The 20193-nt window shown below is 33.9% G+C and overlaps 1 protein-coding gene across 3 annotated transcripts in view; it reads right to left on the reverse strand.

Annotated features, from left to right (window-relative positions):
* The window catches only part of CSMD3 (CUB and Sushi multiple domains 3), a 1084122-nt gene that overhangs the window by 27853 nt on the left and 1036076 nt on the right, over window positions 1-20193 (reverse strand). For all 3 annotated transcript variants that reach the window (XM_027092553.1, XM_027092552.1, XM_027092550.1), the window contains 4 exons: window positions 18291-18470; window positions 16513-16686; window positions 12413-12586; window positions 10639-10712 (listed from right to left, as the gene is read on the reverse strand). In XM_027092553.1, the coding sequence (XP_026948354.1) occupies window positions 10639-10712; window positions 12413-12586; window positions 16513-16686; window positions 18291-18470 (602 nt within the window). The remainder of the gene's footprint in view (window positions 1-10638; window positions 10713-12412; window positions 12587-16512; window positions 16687-18290; window positions 18471-20193) is intronic.

A 20193-nucleotide genomic window follows, 5' to 3' on the forward strand; every position in this document is an offset into this window, starting at 1 on the left:
ATACAATGGAAGACATGCTATTTGCATTTCAAAGCTTTTTTTTTTTTTTTTTTTTTTTTTTTTGCTGTACGCGGGCCTCTCACTGCTGTGGCCTCTCCCGCGTTGCGGAGCACAGGCTCCGGAGCGCAGGCTCAGCGGCCATGGCCCACGGGCCCAGCCGCTCTGCGGCATGTGGGATCCTCCCGGACCGGGGCACGAACCCGCGTCCCCTGCATCGGCAGGCGGACCCTCAACCACTGCGCCACCAGGGAAGCCCTGCATTAAGCTTTTAAAGGATGTGTAATTTAGATAAATATATAGAACAATGGTTCTTAAAGTGTGGTCCCCAGACCAGTAACCTCAGCATAACCTAGGAATTTGTTAGAAATGCCAATTCTGGAAACTTAGCTGAGACCCACTGCATCAGAAACTCTTAGGGTAGCAACCAGCAATTTGTGTTTTAAAAAGCCCTCCAAGTGATTTTAATGCAAACTAACGTTTGAAAACAACTGATATAAGTAGAAAAGATAAGAATATTATGAGAAAATGTATGGTGGTTAAAACATACATCATATAGTTTAGGAAAAAAAGAGAGCACTTTTGATTGGTTATCATAGATAATTTACACAGTGAGGTGGGAATTTGGGAGTAAAGTAGAAAGCTGTAAGATATAGGTAAAAAAGAAAACAGACCCCAGAGGTGTGTATACTCGGCTTTAACTTTGACTCTGATCTTGAATAAGGTATATCTCCTCTTTGAGACTTAACTCTCTCTATATAAATATGATATTACTTCCCTTGCGACTTAAGGATTAAATAAAAATAGGATATATAATTCGCTCCACATGGGCATGGAACATAAGCTTTAAATAAATTCCAGCTATAATTATTAAGTCAGAGACATAATAATCAGTTTCTGAAGACTCTCAAATAGCAGGCTATAGCAATTGAATTTTTAAAATAAAAACATAAAGTTGCTAAAGCTTTCAGAGCAACTAAAATTTATGTAGAAAATAAAATCTTTGAAAAATTAAACTAACCACTGTATGGGGAAACTATGAAAAAAAAAGAATGATGAACAGTAATTCTAATTATGAGGCTTGAATTGCCATTTTAGATTTGAGTGGATAAAGCTTGACCAACTTGTGGCAATAGACATGGGAAGGAAGTTGTTTACTCAAAATATATTAAAAGGAAAAATCATCAGGATTTATTAAATGATTAGAGGTGGAGGAGAAGATAAGGGGTATTTAAAGTCTGCCACTTCAGGCTTCCCCAGCATATGGAGTCTGACAATGTTCAACTGCTGTCTTAGGGCTTTTCACATAGACTGTGTTTCCTTTTTTTCCCATTAGTTCCTACTCCCACCTGCTAAAGCAACATGAGGCTAAGCTTAATGTGACATAATTCGATACAAGATTCCACTTGGACCTTGAGACTAGCTATATTCCACCATCTTTCTTATTCTCGTTATCACCCAGAACTATGCTACACTTGAAATGCTCAGTTCTAATAGTCATTCTCTTATAACAACCTTTATCCTTCCAGTTATCTCATATTATGCCTTCCATGACAGCATCATCTCTGCATCCAGGAGATCTCTTATCTTCTTAATGCCCAATTTTGTCCAGGGCTACTACATTGCTCCACTCCAGGGAGCACTTTTCATGCTGTACTCAATATAATCCTTCAAATTGTGCTCCAGAGCATGCCATTCACATACTCCCTGAAGCTGTGCAATATGGTGCTACAGATTTTTACTTCCTCATATAGTTTATACAACTGATCATGTGGACTTTGCAATTCCATCCTTTAGTCAAACTGGCTCCACAAAACCCATCACCTCTATCAATCCAGCAATCTTACTTTAGGCTAGATCTCAGTTAATGGCCAGCCTTCTCCCATAAATCTCCCCTCATTTAATCTACCACCAAAGACTGACAATTTTACCTCCTAAATCTTTCTCAAACTGTCCCCTTCCCTCTTTTCCCACGTATACATCTTGTTTTAGTCCTCAACATGGTTTCTCAATGGTTCTCAAACTTTAGTAGATAACATAATCACCAGAAGGACTTATCCAAACACAGAGAGCTGAGCTCCCCTCAGGAATTTCTGACTGGGTTAAATCTGAGGGAGACCCTAAAATCCACGTTTCCAACAAGTTCCCAGGTAATACTGCTGCTGCTCAGGGACCACACTTTGAGAATTACTGTTATAACCAATTATAATAATCATCTAACTTGTTTCCACTTCTCCAGTCTTGACCCCATTTAATTTATTTTTCACTCTAAAGTCAGAGTGATTTATTCAACATGAAAGTTTTACTTTATCATTATCCTTCTTAAAATCATTACTGGCTTATCCCGCATAGGATAAAGTTACATTATGTTAACTTGGTGGATAAAAGCCTCCATAAACTGATCACTAGCTGTCTCTAGCATCATCACTGACCACTTACTTTTACTCAAATTGTGCTCATATAATATTGAATTTCTGTAGTTCCCATAATGCATGCATATTTTTACACTGTCCCTCCCACATGGAATGCATTTCCCAACTATTTTTCCCTAGATCTTACCCTAAAAGATTTAGCTCAGACAAAATTTCTAGAAAGCTTTCCCTGCAGCAAGCAGACTAGGAAAGCTGTCTCTTATGTGCTTTATTACTTCCTTTCAATGTTATCAATATTATCAACCTGTCCTATAAAATCATCTATTCCATCTGACCCACACACCAAAATGTTAGCTCCGCTCAGCCAAGGACCATATGTTATTCACCATTATACACCAAGAGCTTAGAAAAGTGTCCTGAAAATGTTGGAGCAACTGAAGGAATGGGGACTAAGAACTTAGTATAAAATTATTTGATTACTTAAAAAGATTTAACATGTCTATCAGTTTCTTAAAATATAGTGATATCCCTTCCATACTTTAATTAACATAAAGTTAAATCATTATTTGTTCTTTGAAGAGTACATTTGGGTTATTTCATCAACCTTTATATTAGTAAGGAATGAGAGACATGATTGATTACATACACTTTTTTTTTTTTACTTCTAAGACTTTTTCCTCATGTCTGTAATCTTTTCTGAAATCACAATAAATACTGCTTTACATATTAACCAGATACCATAGAACTAAAATCTATTTAAAGTTTTTCTATATATCATCAACACATTTAATAACAAAATTTTTGTCAGATTCACAAATACTTATACCTAATATTTAAGATACCTAGAGTTATACAAATTTAGTAACTGATTTTTATTCAGCATTTGTTGTATTCAAATCAATCATCAAAATTTTCTCTAAATATTAGTGAATTAATAATTTTGCCAGTGATAAATCTACTTAATAGTATATTTTACATATCTCTCCATCCTTTTCCAACTTGTCATGTAAATTCCTCTGACTATAAATAATTTCTAACATAAATAATATAATTTGAATATTTGTAGAAAAATAAGTAACATTATAAAATTTTCCATTATATAATTTAAAAAATTCTTGTAAAATAATTTATGTACAATTTTCCTGCCAATATTTACTAACAAAAGTGTTATTTGTATAAGCAATTATATAAAATGTAAAAATTAATTTTAAAAATTATTTTTATATCGAGATTTAAAAAAAATCCATATCGTTTTAATTGCAGTTAATGTTTAAATAAAATTTTATTTAAATTGACCCAAATTAGCATGTGGTTTACAAATGCACTATAAAATTATAAGACATGTCTAATTAGTAAATATGACTTACCTTCTTTAACTCTTTATTCCCTCTTTAAAATGTTACAGTTCAGTTCCTTAGTCATGAAGTTAGAGATCTAATCATATGATTAATCAAAATTTTAGAAATTTAAAACATTCTGAATAAGATCTATCTTCCCTTTCATTATGTTTTATAGCAAATTACTCTTACTTTGCTAGAATTTTCATCACTGTATTTTTTTGTGTCTGATTTTCAATATCAAATATTTGCTTAACTGGAGTACGCAGTATGGCTCCTAGCAACTTATCAAAATATATATATAATAAAGGCATCAAAAATTCATATGTTCTCTCTGTAATATATTTTAAACAACTATTTTATATTGGTATTTTTATTATGTTTATATTAAATACTTTACCCAAGAAAAGTTGAGGTAGCTTCTAATATAATTTTAATATATTAAAATTCATAAAATTTAAGTAGAAAGGCAGGATCATAAAAATGAAAGGATAACACATGTACTTAAGATGAGGTGCAAGGGATTTTCGCTGACTGAGCATCAATTTTGGGCCCTGAGCTTCCTGAATGAGAAAAACAGAATTAAGATGTTTTATCAGTTTTTATTAAAAAATAATCAGAAGACTTCAATTTTAAATGTTTAATTTTACTTTTTTGTTTTAAAATTCATGTTATGATATTCACCATTTAAGGTAATAAAACACTATGTAACACACCTGCCTCATTCAATGTACTTATGTACTTATTTCAATTATAAACTGGAAGCCATACATAATCACCATGGTTGTTTTGTTTTTTTATTTTGGAAAAGTCATTTAATCTAAAAATCATATTTCCATTCATTTCACAGGGATTGTCACATGAACCAACCAAATGTAAGAAAGCCAAATTTCAGAGGCTACTCAACAGAATCTGTATTTCTTTACAGATATGCTTAGAGATGCAAAGGCACATTGTTTTTTCTTTTGAAGCCTGAAATGGCAAAACGGTTTTGTGACTACCAGGGAAAAAGTTCTATTCTAGTCACAAATTACTTTTTAACTATGAAATTGGATTCTACACACCAGTCAATATTCAATACCGAAGTTTAAAAGTGCATGATATATGGTGGTTGTTTTTTTGCGGTACGCAGGCCTCTCACTGTTGTGGCCTCTCCCGCTGCGGAGCACAGGCTCCAGATCAGCGGCCATGGCTCACGGGCCCAGCCGCTCCGCAGTATGTGGGATCTTCCCAGACCAGGGAACGAACGCGTGTCCCCTGCATCGGCAGGCGGACTCTCAACCACTGCGCCACCAGGGATGCCCCATGATATATGGTTTTAAATAAAACATTAAAGTGCCATTTTAAGTTCTTTATTGACATTATATCACACAGTACTTTACAGGTAGCCTAACTTAATTAAACATGTAAATATTTTATTCTCCAAAATATGAATAAAATGTCTTTTACAGTGCTTTTGAACACTCTAGTATTAGTCTTAGTCTAGTATTAGTATTATTAGTCTAGTATTAGCTAACCGTTTATGAGTTAGATTTTTTTAACATGATTTTTAATAAGTTAATAAGTACTACAGCTGTAGATAGTAACCATTTGATAAATAGGAACAAAGTTTTAAAATGGTACTTAATTTATATCTTTGATCACTTCAATAGTCAATGAACAGCCTCTCTTGTTTCTCTAATCCCCAACCTTCAAATTTTAAAAGCTGTAAAATTTCAGCAACTGTCAGCTTATGTGGGTTTCTAGAAGAGAGTCGATGTCGTTACATATGTAAATATGAGCTGTACATATACATACACAAATTCTAACACACGTGTACTTAAGAGTCATCAGATGAACCTCTTTTCAGAGGTACAAGGTTGACCCTGGTATCTGGATACCCAAGGAAGCTGCTTCTAGGTGCCCGTTTAGATTATTTTGCAGAAATGGTCAATGTAGAATGGTGTTGAATATCTTAGGCTCTCCCAGACTGCTCCAGCTAATCCTGACATTTTATTACAATATCAATATTCTGGTTCTCACTGACTACACTAAAGATAATTTTGGCATAAGAGTAATTGCTGCTCTTACATGGGTCTAGGACTGTGCCAAGCCTTTGCTCTCTAAAGCATTCCACCTTGAAAGATGTTTTCATCTTGTAGTATACTGTAAAATTTTTGTAAAAATATTAGTTGTAAACTTTTTCTGTGATAGATTGTTTTCTCCTATTAAGAACTATATTTACCCCTTTTAAAAATAACCCAAAGTTATTCAGTATGGTTCGGCCTTATCTTTTTAACTGCTTCTAGCATTACTTTATAACCAATCGTTTTTTCTTCTAAGAATAGAAGGGTTTCCATTATAAGACCACATTTCAGCCAGGGCTGACTCTGAATTATGTCTGGATTCTCCACATGGCTTCTCTCTCTGCTTTGGGAAGCTTTTTAGTTAGACAAGCACTGTCAGTGGTGAAAGGAAAATGGCTAATTATTACTTGTTGGAGTCTTGTTTCAGGCATGCTGTAGCTTTGTGCAAGGTCCATTACGCTGCTGCTGTTGTCACTTGGATGCTATATTTACAGAGAAGTGGTTCAGCACCCAGCACACTAGTGATTGCCAAACACATCTGAGCATGTCATGATGAATTTTTTAAACATTAGCAGAATGTGTGACAGAACACCGAGTTTACGTAAAAGAGATGCGGGGCACGGTTGTCTAGGTAACTGATTACTGTCAAGTTTGCCAGATACAATAGATAACTGCCTAGATAGAATACCTAGGACATTCCTTTTAAAGTCAGGTAGCTTAGAAGATGTTTGGTTTCTTCAGTGTTCTCCACCTACTCGGGTAATATGGTTGCTCATGAAACATTCAATAGTAGGGTGAACTGTGGTTGCCAAGATGGCTACTGTTGTACCCAGGAGTCCTGTATCTATAAAACTGGGTGGTCCAGACTTGCTTTTGGAAACAGAAGCCAGAGAATGAAAGGTGTCAACAGTCACAAATAGTTGATCATGTTGTCTTTAGTTGATTATTTCTGTCTCCCTACCCCCTCAATCAAAGATGCTTTTGTAGTCTCTGTAGTCAAGACAGAGCTTTTTCATAATGGTTATTTTGGTAGGGTTAAATATCTTATGTTTAATACCTTGGAATTAAATATCTAAAATCAGATTAAAAATATTTTATATTTATAATAATTTTACGTAACAAGTCCTAAATCAGTGTAATGTGCCTTCCAAACCCCAGAGCTCAATTTAGAGTAATACAGCAGTTAGTGAAATATTTGTGTTTGGCATTTCCTCCATAATTAATCTGATGTTGCATCAATCATTTTGATACTTATTCTCCTTACTACTAATATATTTTTAGCTAAAATTGTTCCAGTTTATAATATTTTAAATAAAAAGAGAAATTACTTTGAGTACTTTTTTCTAAAACTAGAGTTTTTGCATTCTCTAGCAACAGGTGATATATTCTTATATTTTAGTAATTATATCAATGTCCAAAAATCTACTATATAAATCTTTATAGAAAAGGAGAGTGAACAAAATAAACACATTAAAGAGAAAATTAAGAAGTGCAGAGTGCCTCTGCAATTTATAACTTTCCCCTTTCTCTTGTCCCTCCCAGAAGTGGGCTAGCTATAGCTATGATTTTATTTAACTCGCTACTGGTCACTAGATCAAACCAGAGGTAGATACAAAAGTTGAAACATTTTGATTCTCTCTCTGGATATTTGAAACTGAGATTGAGACAATTAATCACTTGCTGTATGTGGCTGAGATGTAAATAGAAATGATGCACCCTTTGCCATATGGCCAATCTACAGAGAAAGAAAACAAAGTAGATAAATACAGAGTAGTGTAAGAGACTGAGTACTGTTGTCCAGTTCCTAGATTCTAGGCTTGATGAGTCTCACCTAGATCCTTTCTCTTGTGGCCTGGGACACACATACACATGGCTTTTAATGCCTTTAGGTTTAAGCTAGCTCAAAATAATTTTTCTTACTTGTAAGCAAGAGTTTTTGGTCAACCAGTAGAGAAGTCTTTTCTAGTTATATAAGGCCATATTTATTTGGAATCCATCTATAAATTGATATTAGTTAGAATTACATAACTTCTTAAATTCTGTTGACTCTATACAGGTTTAGTAAACATAATTTATATATAAATATATAAAATAAGTATGTATACAGACATACGCACATATCTGCCATAACCATGTATGAAAGTTGACACCCTTAATTTAACATACTCAGTATATCATTTGTAGTTTTAATAGAGATTAATAGAGATTATACAATTTTATTAGATTTTACCATATCTGAAATCTAGTCTATTCATATTTATCTAGATAGACTATAATGATCTAATATATGTTTATTAGCTGAATAGTATGAATTCAGGGTTAGTTTAACTTTGTGATAACATTTTTCAATGATTATAATAGAATTCTTAAAATTTAGAGTGAATGACTCTATTCATTTCATTGAATGACTATTCTAAACTCAATCTTATTTATTTCAATTTCCATTATCTCAAAGGGTATTTCCTAAAAAGGACTCAGATTCTTCAGAAAATCATCTGATTTAGTGTACAGACACTGACATCAAAATTCTGTATTCTTTAAAAATACTGCCATTGACTTGCTCTGTGATCAAAGTTAAGTCATGTTCTGTTTCAGTTTCTTGGTCTATATGATGAGGTCTAATACTGTTTAGCTAGTTCATTTTTCAAGATCTCGATCAACTGATAAAACATTTTATGGAGATACGAATCTAAAGTTTTCTGAAAACACCAACATAATAGAGACTGAGATGCTTTTTCACACTTTTGTATTACCTAGACAGGCCTGAGGCAAACAGGAAGAATTGGAAAAGCTATCAAATCAATGTTCATACTGTGCCTGAACTGTAGATAAATGGAAACTATTTTTAGCAACAAAAATATGGCACCTGTTATGAGTACTTCCTTTAGAAATGAATGTTCTTCGGGTTCACACTGAATTCCACACAAAATAGCACAATTTAGAAAACCCTGTGACACAAGGCAATCGGTTAGCGTGTAAACTGGCTATTTCCTTTTGGAATTGGTATGCACTTTGGCTCCCCTTAGGCCCCTGTAATGAAAATCTTGCTGAATCTCTACATAAAATCTAAACTGGAATAAGAAAGAAAAGAAAGTCAGCCACACGTGACTGGGCATGTTAAAGAATTCTAATATTACAATCCAACTCTGTGTTGTATAATAATAGGTTACAGTTAAATTATTTTTATAGAAATTTCCCACATCAATGAAAATGTTTAAAAATTATTTTAATATTATATACATATTATAAGAAAAAAGTCTTTTAGTCTTATTGCCTTCTTGAATAACCACATTTTTATATATTTGGTAACTCTTTGTCTCAGAAGTTTCTCTCAACCTCTTTTGAGGCAGGAGATAGATGGGCCTCAGGCTGAACAGGTTCTCCCCTATGGACAGAAACTCCATAATAGCAGAAACTCCATAAAAGCAGGATGATGGAGGGGGCTGGGCCCTTCCCAGACAGAAGATAAGAGACCACATATTCCTCATTCTCGAAGTCAAGGAGACCTTTCCAACTACACATGCGCAGAAAGGCTCCTTGGAGGTCAAAAAGGGAGGGGGCGCCACCCCATAGTAAGTGATGCCAACTACCCATAGCCCTCTTCACTAGAATCCATCTTGGCTAAGAGATGTGCACGCACACAGGGAAGGATCCTGAGATAAACCAAATACGGACTCAGAACCAGGCAAAACAAGATGATTGGTCAAAGAAACCCGGAAGAAATGCCCCATAAAATTGATTCAAACTGCCACGAGGGTGCGGATCTCTCTCTCTGAGCCCGCTCGTGTGTCTATCCACACATACTGTACTCATTTTCCTCCTAATAAACACTTCAGTTGCTTCACTACTTTCTGTCTTATGTAGAAATTCATTTCTTCATGGCTGATCCCTGGTGGTCTGGTGGCTAGGATTCTGCGCTCTCACTGCCGCTGCCTGACCTCAATCTCTGGTGGGGAGCCGAAATCCTGCTTTAAGCTGCTGCAGGCCGAGGTCACCCGGATCACTTTCAACTACACTTTTCCTCATTGTCCCCATATCTTCCTGTAGAGGTTACCCATTTACTCCCTCACTTAATATTTCTCTTACATACTAGCTACTGCTTACAGATTTTCCTATGCTCACAGCTCTCTTCAATTTTAATTTTATCCTCATGGTCAGTTAGGCTATATCTTGAAGCATATATTCCTTCTAATTTCTTTTTATTTCCACTCTTTCGTTTCCTGTTGCCTTTTTTAAAAGGTGTTTTTGAATGCAGATATAAGCATGACTTTTTTTCTGTTTACATTAACAGGATTTGTGCACATGAACCAAAGCCTTTTGATCTAGCTTATATTAAATGGAAATATTTAAAGTATCCATTTGATGAAATAACTCAGACAACAGAAAAACAAATACAATATGATCTCACTTATATGTGGAATCTAAAACAACAACGAAAACCTGAACTCACATAAAAAGAGATCAGATATGTGGTTACCAGAGCAGTGGCGGGGGGAGGGGGCAGGACTGAAGGAAGGTAGTGAAAAGGTGTAAACTTCTAGTTATAAGATATGTAAGTACTAGATATGTAATATACAACAGTGATGAGTATAGTTAACACTGCTGTATTGTATATAGGAAAGTTGTTAAGAGAGTAGGTCCTAATAATTCTTATCACAAGGAATTTTTTTTCTTTTTTGCTTTTTTTTATTGTATGTATATGAGATAATGGAGGACAGACTCTCTGGATTGCTAACTAAAATTACTGCAGTAATCATTCACAATATATATGTCAAACCATTGTGCTGTACACTTTAAACTTATACAGTGATGTATGTCAATTATATCTCAATAAAACTGGAAAAAAAATGATAAAAAAGTACCCACTTGAAATCCAAATGTACTGTTTTGAGATCCATGACGTGGCACTCCTGGGTTTTCACATGAGGTACGTGTGGGTTCTGAAATAAAGATTAAAAACGTGATATTCCTTTAAAATTTACAGTTTTATTTAAATGTATATTTCTCTCACATAAAATAATTTTAAGAGATCTAGGGTTTAATGAAAGGGCCCTGGGTAATAATAAAGAGTAAAATCTAATCTCCATGAACAGAAGCCTGCTAATCTTAAAGCAGGAAATTCAGGTAGACTGCAGTTTATATGAATTATGCAATTCTTGAACTTTGAACCCTTCTAATATAAAAGCACTTGACATCTAACTAACTCTGTGAATAAAAAGTTAAGGGAAAATGAAGGATATGAAAGAGGAACGCATACATAAAACATTTGCTCAACGACTTTACTAAGTTATAATATCAAGTAGGGTAATATTCCCTTCAAGAAATAAATTATTTTTCCAGAAACAGGACTTAGTTATTTGCATTTTTCACTGATACCTGTAGGAGATTCAGGCATAAAAATGGTAGGGCTGGTAGTCTCTGGTTTGGCTAGCTTGTATGACAGGTTATTTGGTTGGTTTATTCAATGTGGAATTTAATTTTAGGAGAAAAGGGAACACTCATATGCTGTTGGTGGGAATGTAAATTGGTGCAGCTGCTGTGAAAAACAGTATGAAGGTTTCTCAAAAGCTAGAAACAGAACTGCCCTATGACCCAGCAATTCCACTCCTGGGTATATACCCCCCAGAAAACTAAAACACTAAATCAAAAAGATACATATACCCCAATGTTCATAGCAGTGTTATTTACAATTTCCAAGATATGGAAGCAACTTAAGTGTCCATTAACAGATAAATGGATAAAGAAGATATGGTATATATATATATATATATATATATAAAATACTACTCAGCTATAGCAAAGAATGAAATTTTGCCATTTGCAGCAACATGGATGGATCTGGAGGGTATTATGCTAAGCAAAATAAGTCAGAGAAAGACAAATACTGTATGATATCACTTATATGTGAAATCTAAAAAATACAACAACTAGTGAATATAACAAAAAAAAAGCAGACTCACAGATATAGAGGACAATCTAGTAGTTACCAGTGGAGAGAGGGAAGGAGGGAGGGGCAAAATAGGGGTAGGGGATTAAGAAGTCCAAACTACTATATATACAATAAGCTATAAGGATATACTGTACAACACAGGACACACAGCCAATATTTTATAATAACTATAAATGGAGTATAACCTTTAAAAATTATGAATCACTAAACTGAACACCTGTAACTTACACAATTTTGTACATCAACTATACTTCAATAAAATATATGACAACAAAACACAAAAAAATTTAGGATTACAGAAATGTACTTAGAGCCATTTTGAAATCAAAGTACCTTTTTAATATTTTTGAAGCAAGTCTAATTTCACTTGAATATGCTTTATTAACTATAAAGCTCTATACAAATATTAGTACTGATATTTCATGATATTAATCTGGAAGCTTTTTTCTTTTTCATTTTACTGATAAACAGGGAAACTATTTTAAGCATTTATTCTAGAAGTTTTACGTACTCAAAATAATATATGTTTAACAATATTAATTTTCAGTGCCTTCCAATGGCTTCTATATTTTACAATTGTTTTTCACATTTAGCCAACTATAGTTTATAGGATAAAGAAAACCATTAAACCTCCCTACTATCTATTAATTCCCAAATTACTGAGCATTATTGATCTTTAATTAATATTACCTATGCAGTGAGGTGATGAACCACTCCAAGTGCCATCTGCTTGACATATTCTGGTGCTAGATCCCACTAATATGAAAGGAGAACTGCAGCTGAATGAAACCTCTGACTGGTATATAAAGCTTTTGCCTTCTCTTTTCCCTTGGGCAGGTATACCAGGGTCACCACAAAACTTTGCTGGAAGTGAAAAGAAAGAGAATTATACAGTGATTTAGATTCATCAGAGTAAATGTCATCAGAGAAATGACAAAAATAACTGAAATACTGCACTAAAGTGACATGCTACCCATGTTAATCTATCCCAATGAAAATTTATCTTTTGTCTACATGAATAAATGCTGAATATTCAATTCAGCATAGTATTTTTTAAAAATTAGTCTGATTCAAATATTTTTCCACCTAGTAGACCACCTTAACAATTGTAGATTTTTTGGTATTTTTTTGTTCTATACTGACCAGAATCAAACCACATATTTGTACATATATGCTACAAAGTTGGAGTGTATTCTTGAAAAGACATGTGATTCACAGATAGCTCTATCAGAAACAAAAAAACATAATGGTCTAGGATATACTCTCCAGATTGCTATGTATTTTTTAATGTATATAAAAGATATAGTTATTTGTTTCAATGATACGTGCTCTGTTGAACACTCGGATCACGTAACCTAGTATCCGAGTATTTGGTTGTCTTCCTCTTCAAAATATTGGCGGGGGGTGGTGGTAGTTTTTTAAAGAGAAAAGAAGGCCATCAGAATCCAGATTCATAAAAAACCAAGGAATCTCAATGTTCTACAATCACTGAAGAAATCAACTTGACAATAGTTCTAAACAAATTGATTAGATGATTCCATTCAACATATATTTTTAAAGTACTAAAAAACAAACACTATTCTAGGTAATATTAGGTGCTTGCACTTATTAGTAAACAAACTAAGGTTCCTGCACTTGTGGAGTTTATGCTTTTGTGAGGAAAGCAAACGAATAAACATAATTAATAAGTAAAAATGGTAGTATATGGGAAGATAATAAGTCCCATGGGGAAAAATACTGTGGGCGAAGGAGATCAGGACTGTACATGTGGATGTGCTAGAGGGTGAGTAGCAGTAGTGGATTTTAATAAGTTAGCATGGGTGTCTCTCACTGAGAAAAGATTTGGAGGAAAAAAACCATTTAGCCATCCATTCTCTGGCAAGGGAGAACATTGCAGATAGAGGAAACAGCATTGCCAAAGCCCTGTGCTGGGTCAAATGTAGCATGCTGGAGGGAGAGTAAGGCCAGTGAGACTGGAGCAGAGTAAGCACGCAGAACTGTAGGAGAGGATGAGATCAGATGGCTTCAAATCTAGTAGATAACTGAGGCGAAGTACATATAGCATGTTTTCAATTTCTTTTTTACTGTAGTCAAAAATACATAACATAAAATTTACTATTTTAACTATGTTTTAAAAGTATACTTAATTTTTAAATTTGCAGATTCAGCACCTGAAAGCTTATTCCCCTATAAAGCAAACAGAAATAACCAAATGTTTTTAAGTATAAATGTAGCCTTAAGATAGTTATAGGTTGAGTGACTATAAAATGCATCATCCAAACCAAGACACTTTTGAGAGTAAAAGGAGGATTCTAACTGGATAGGACACCTACCAGGATAACAGAATAAACAAGAATTGCTCCAGGAAACCTGGAATAAATGAATACCTTATTTATAGAATACCTTAGTCTCAAACGCAGTGTTCAAAGACCTTCCCTGAAATTCAAGACTCTAAGAGAAACTTGGACTTTTAAACCTCTTTTTAGAAACATTTTTTTCTTTTAAAACAGTTAAGAGGAAAAGTAATCATAAAGTAAATATTAAAATAAAATAAACTGGGGAAATGTTCCAAGTATAGTAACACATGTAAAATAAATATTTATTTATTGTGTTCTGTTTTAATTTTCACCATTTCTTAGATATTGTAAGCCTTAGTGGTACTTGGCATCCAAGCACTTCTAGCAACATAATATCAAACCCCAAAGGCCAGGCTCCTTGTGTTATTAGTCTTTGTATCTCTAGCACATTTTAAATTCAATGGATATTTCCTCAGTGAACATTATCAATGGGTACTTCAGCTTTAGCAATCATTTCTATTACTAAGTTATCTCACAGTTATTTTATAATTTACTTCTGAAATGTTTCTCTAGCATATTTCTGCTGAGTCATTCAACTCAGAATCTTATCTTTATTCAATGAAAAAAAGAAAGGAGGAGAGATGCAACCACATAAACTCTTCAATCCCCCTTCCCAGCCCCCCCATCATTCAATCTGTTTTCTATCTTTAGATTTTCATGTACTAAACCAAACAACCTATTGGTGTCAAGTTTAGAGGCTTAAGACACAGGGTTTATTTTCAAAAGGCTTCAGTTCACAGTGATATAAACTTTAAGATAAAAAGGCATAGTTTGAACAGATTTAATGAGAAAAGATTTTCTTCTTTGTTAAATACCTAAAATTATTGAATTTGGCTATTCAATGGATAAGAGAATTGTCTCTTAGGTCTACCTCTCTGAACTGGAATTCATACTCTGCCATTTACTAGTAATATGACTTTAGGCCACACAATAATGTAGCTGGTCCCCTAAATGACTGCAGAATTACCCAGTGCCCTTACAATTTGACCTCTCTGAGCCTATGTCATTATCTATTAAAATGTCATGACTAAACATACTTAGCCAGGAGTTCTATGTACTAAAAATAATATATATAAAGCAACTGGGACAAAGTGAGCCTTATTATATTTGGATATTTATTACAATTTAAATGTCTATAGTATGTATTTTATTATTATTTGCATTTTAATAGATCAAAAAATAAAACATTATATCAAGAAACTTTTTGATTGAGATTTTTTCATTCATATCAAACAAACTTTACCATAAACTCATCTCTGTAAAATCCCCTTGTTGCTATTTATTCTGAAGTAGCTGTAGAATATCTAGTCTCATTCAGAACACATTGGTCTGTTTTAAGATGATCCTTAGCATCAGAATTTTAAGGGTCAATTTGTGTGACATCAACCTTGAGGCTTGGAACACACTCTAATAAATCATATTACCTAGAAGGAGCTTCTTTAGATGTTGCATAAATTGAAGTCTAACAGACCACAATTGCAGAAGTAAATTAGTTTTATGTCTCATGCTCAATAAAACTGGTTAGTAATACTCTCTGTAGCAAATGTGATATGAATGATCTGATGGGCCAGCAAAATGGTGGCATGCATGCCTAGTATTTGCAATCACTTAATAGGAAGCTCTTCAAATAAACTATCAGGTTTATGATTGGCCTTTTGAAATGAGAAATTTAAAATTAATAATGTAGCTTATTTTTTCCACTTTTTCAGTTATGGGTGGAGCTTTTGCATCACATTTTAAGAGATCCTTTCTTACTTCAAGGTCATTTAGGTAGTGTTGTAATATTTAAAACTTTTATATTTAATTCCCTAATGATTTGACATTGATTTGCTATTTGGTGTGAGACAAAGATTGTGTGTGTGTGTGTGTGTGTGTGTGTGTAAACGAATTGCCTTATTGCGTTAATTGAAATGTCCATTCTTTCCCCACTGATTTGTTCTATAACACATCAAGTATCAATAAAATGGTTCTGTGCTCTCTATTCTCTAACACTGGTTTACTTTCTATCCCTGTACCAATGCTGTAATGTCTTAATTACTATAGCGTTCTAAGTTTGATACCTGCCAAGGATTGCACTATATACCAGAGGTACAACAGTGAACAAAAACAAAAATCTCTGCCTTTAAGGAACATAAACCTGAGTAGAGGACATCACCCAAAAAAACAAGATGTGTAAAATGTATAGTGTGTTTTGCAAACAAAGCAGTTTAGTCTAAAAGTTAGAGCAGAAGGAACATAATGGTTGGATTGCATAAAAAATAGCTACACTGGTAAATGCTGATTTTAATTGAATTTTAATTATGCATGGGAAAGAGCTTAACAATCTCATATTTGTCCTGGCAAAATCTGAAAAAAATTATGTAACAGCTGTAATCACAGTAAGTAGCTCTAGGAGAGTGAAAACATAATTTTAAGTATGGAAAGTATACTTACGTAAGCACTGTGGTACTTCCCCACTCCAGGTACCATTCCCTACACAGGTCAAAACAGCAGGAAAGGATAGTTCATAGCCTGGAGAACAGATGTAGCTAATACTAAAGCCCCAGTCGAAATTTGTTCCTTCCAACCTTCCATTAGAAATCTGGGGAGGAGTTGGGCAGGTAACAGCTGTAATTACATTAAAAATGATTAGACACAGCTGTTGAAATATCCTGGTGTTAAAAAAATAAATATCATTAGAAGAGGCATATGTGCTAATTTAACCTTTTGGAGGACAATATGGTGTGGCATGTTTTATTCTCCTGGTAGTATTCCTGAAACATCCCTGGAATCAGTCCTTCCAGGATGTGACTACTTGGCAACATAATGGCTACTGGTTGTCAGATATTCTCTTACAAAATAACAAGCTTTCTGACATCAAAGGGAAGGCAAAGAGAGGGTGACCTTCTATCCAGTATACTGCAACTGATAAATTACTGGTTTTATATAAAATTATTTTCCAGTGACATTTAGAAAGACTGAAATGCTGGGCTGTTTGGCTATATAAAGTGTCAGCATTGTAGCAAGGAATTTGGGAGTAATTCTGTGATATTTTTGAAAACACAGATTATGTATCTCATTAAAATATCCAAATTTTGTTCTATCAACCACTTAGATTCATATGCTAAAACTTATTATATAGCTTCTAAATGCATTATAAAATTTTTAAACATTCATTTTAAAAATTAAGTTGTCCTCGAGCAAAGATGAGTTAGATAAGGTGACAGAGGTGAAGGGAAAAAGAGGGGTACCAATTATAAAATCTAAAAATAAGGAATGATTTTATTTTGATGACTAGCAACATATATAAATAAATTTTGGGAGTTGTATAACATTGTCATTATCAGAATCAATTAATAATGTATGAAATATTTTATATTTATATTTTAATAATGTATAAAATATAAAATGTCTGTTCATATATTTTCACAGACTCACTGTATATTTATAGTGATCTGATTAGGCAACTGTGTAATCAAGAAGAAAAGAAACACATTGGTATTTTTCTTTTGTGTTAGATTACGTCAGGGAGATATTAAACTCGCAATTCATAGGCATTTAGAGATGTACCTTAATGAGAAATCTCGATGATTAACAATCAGTATTACTATAAAACAGTATAAATTATCTGACATTGTATCTACAGTATTTCACAAATAATAAAAAAATTGACAAAAAATTATGAAAATATTTTCAATGGAAAAACAAATAGCATAAAGTAGTAAACTTACACCTATATTGACTAAAATATTACTTCTAGATTGCATTCTTTAAAGAAACAGGTTTACCTTTTAAGAAAAAGTACAGTTCTACAATTCACGCTGATTGTTTTCAAATTATAGAAAGTTTTTCTTCCCATCCATGAATAACTCGACCCACGTAGCTAATCAAGTTAAAGTTCTAGTTCATTATGGTTATATTCTCTTTTAAGTATTCATCAATCAATATAAATGATGATGGTGATTACATAGCACAGAACATGATATTTTTGTTATTTTGGTTGTATGACAGTTCATTATCATTACTTACAATGAGATATAATGTTTTTGTTAAAATGTTTTAAAATCTTATATGTTATTATCTATATGGTTTAAAGCACTCAATTTTGGTACCAGAAAAAAAAGCAAAACAATACAAAAAAACACTATTTAAATTTACTTTAAATTTGCATATTAATGCAGAAAATATGTGGTGGTTATCACTTATAAATATTGAAGAAATCATTATCATACCTCTACAAGCTGGCATTACTCCACTCCAAGTGCCATTAGTTGTACAAGTCCTGATTCTGGAACCATTCAATTCCATTGTATAGCCTGGCTGGCACATGTAGGAAACATTTTGTCCAACCACGTAATCATCTCCATATCTCAGTCCACTGGCTGGTATACCTGGGTCTCCACAACTGATTACTATCAATATTGGATTGGAAGAGCAGATAGTTAATGTGGCATGTATTTAATGGAAAGAAATAGTAAGCATATGCCATACTTAATATAAAAGTAGGGAAAATTAGTTATCATGCTCATTTTTAATGATAAAACATAAGCATATTTAAACCACATACTGGCAATTCCTGATTATGATCAGTTACTTATTACAGATTCTATACACATGGCTCAGAAACTGTCATTTAGACTCGAAAAGGCCAGGTTAGTATGCTATTATGTTGTAAAAAACTCTGATGTGGTAACCTCTTCTAACCTGAATTAAATAATCATGGAGAAGCTCTCCTATAGGATCGAGATTTCTAACATAACATTTGAAATTTATACTCCTATATATGGTTACTGAAATCTCTAATTTATCAGGCTTGCTGGACTGAGAGTATATTTTCTGCACAGTGCCACTCAACTGGATATTATCATAGTTTTTAACTAACATAATGCTAGGTGCAAAAATAATAATTTTATTGAATAAATGAAAGAATGAATAAACTATAAAATGTGAATTTATCACATACTGGGCAAGATATATAATTTGTGGGCCTAGTGAAAAATGAAAATGCCAGAGCTAGGGATAGAGAAATCAACTTCCCATTTCCATCATCTCATTGCCATCCCAAGTGACAGAAAAATCCTCAAGAAATTGCGACCTCCACTCTGGAATGTGTTTGCTTCCTGGATTAGGGGTGAGTAAGAGGCCTCTGTCAAGTGCTTGCCAAATCTGCCTTGTATCGCCAGTCTAGGAAAGGGTTAGCTGCTGCCCTGCCTCTGCCCCAAGACTCCATGAGTAGAGCCAAATCCAAGCAGCTCCACCCACGCTTGCACCCAGACCCCACAAAGGGGTGAAGAACAGAGGTGCAGTGTGAGCCTCCTTCTGCTAATGACATGATGGACCGGCTGGGCAGAAGGCATCAGTGGCCCAGAGCAGGGGTGGGAGTGGGAAGGCCAGGCAGGGCCAGGGGCAGCAGGTGGTAGGGAGCTAAAGGCCTATAACCCATCCTAGAAAGACAGGGAAGCAGGGAGGCAAATTGTACAAGAGCAGACTCTCCAAACCTTCAGCACATGCTCCATTGTCCCAGTGGGCTTTAATTATAAAACACAAATTCAAAGATTAAATCATTAAAAATTTTGAGACAGTGAACAGAGCATTAAACACCAACCACAGGAGGCTTTTGAGCACGAGATTCTAACAATCATGCTGGTCCATAAAGCTGTCTCAAATTACATATATAATATTCTCGTTTATAAAATGACGCCACACAAAAACTTTCAAAAAGACTGATGACAGCATAGGAAACAGAATTAAGTCTAAATATGGCATTTAAGAACAAAGCATAACAGAGATCATATATAAGCCACAAAAGCACTTGCTGTTTTGAGAAACATGATTTAAGCATGCTTGGCTAAACGCTTTCTGGTGGCTAAGAGAAAAAGGAAAACACAAAAGGTCACATCACTTTTCCTTTTCTGGAGACAAAAAACATGTGGCATACCTGCCTTTTAGTATTTGTTTTGCCTTTTGAATTTTTTTTTCATAAAAGGACAAATAATTTTACCAGGTAAATCTAAGTTATACTGTCTCATTTTTATTTTGAATTAACAGTAATTAATTAATAGTTCCCATTTTGGAAGTCTAGGGTTAAAGACTAAAAATAGATTAAGACATAGAAGACCTAATGACAATTAAATT

The sequence above is a fragment of the Aethalodelphis obliquidens genome, unplaced genomic scaffold, assembly GCF_003676395.1.
Source record: "Aethalodelphis obliquidens isolate GAN/ISIS:26980383/991018 unplaced genomic scaffold, ASM367639v1 scaffold79, whole genome shotgun sequence".
NCBI classification, from domain to species: Eukaryota; Metazoa; Chordata; class Mammalia; order Artiodactyla; family Delphinidae; genus Aethalodelphis; species Aethalodelphis obliquidens.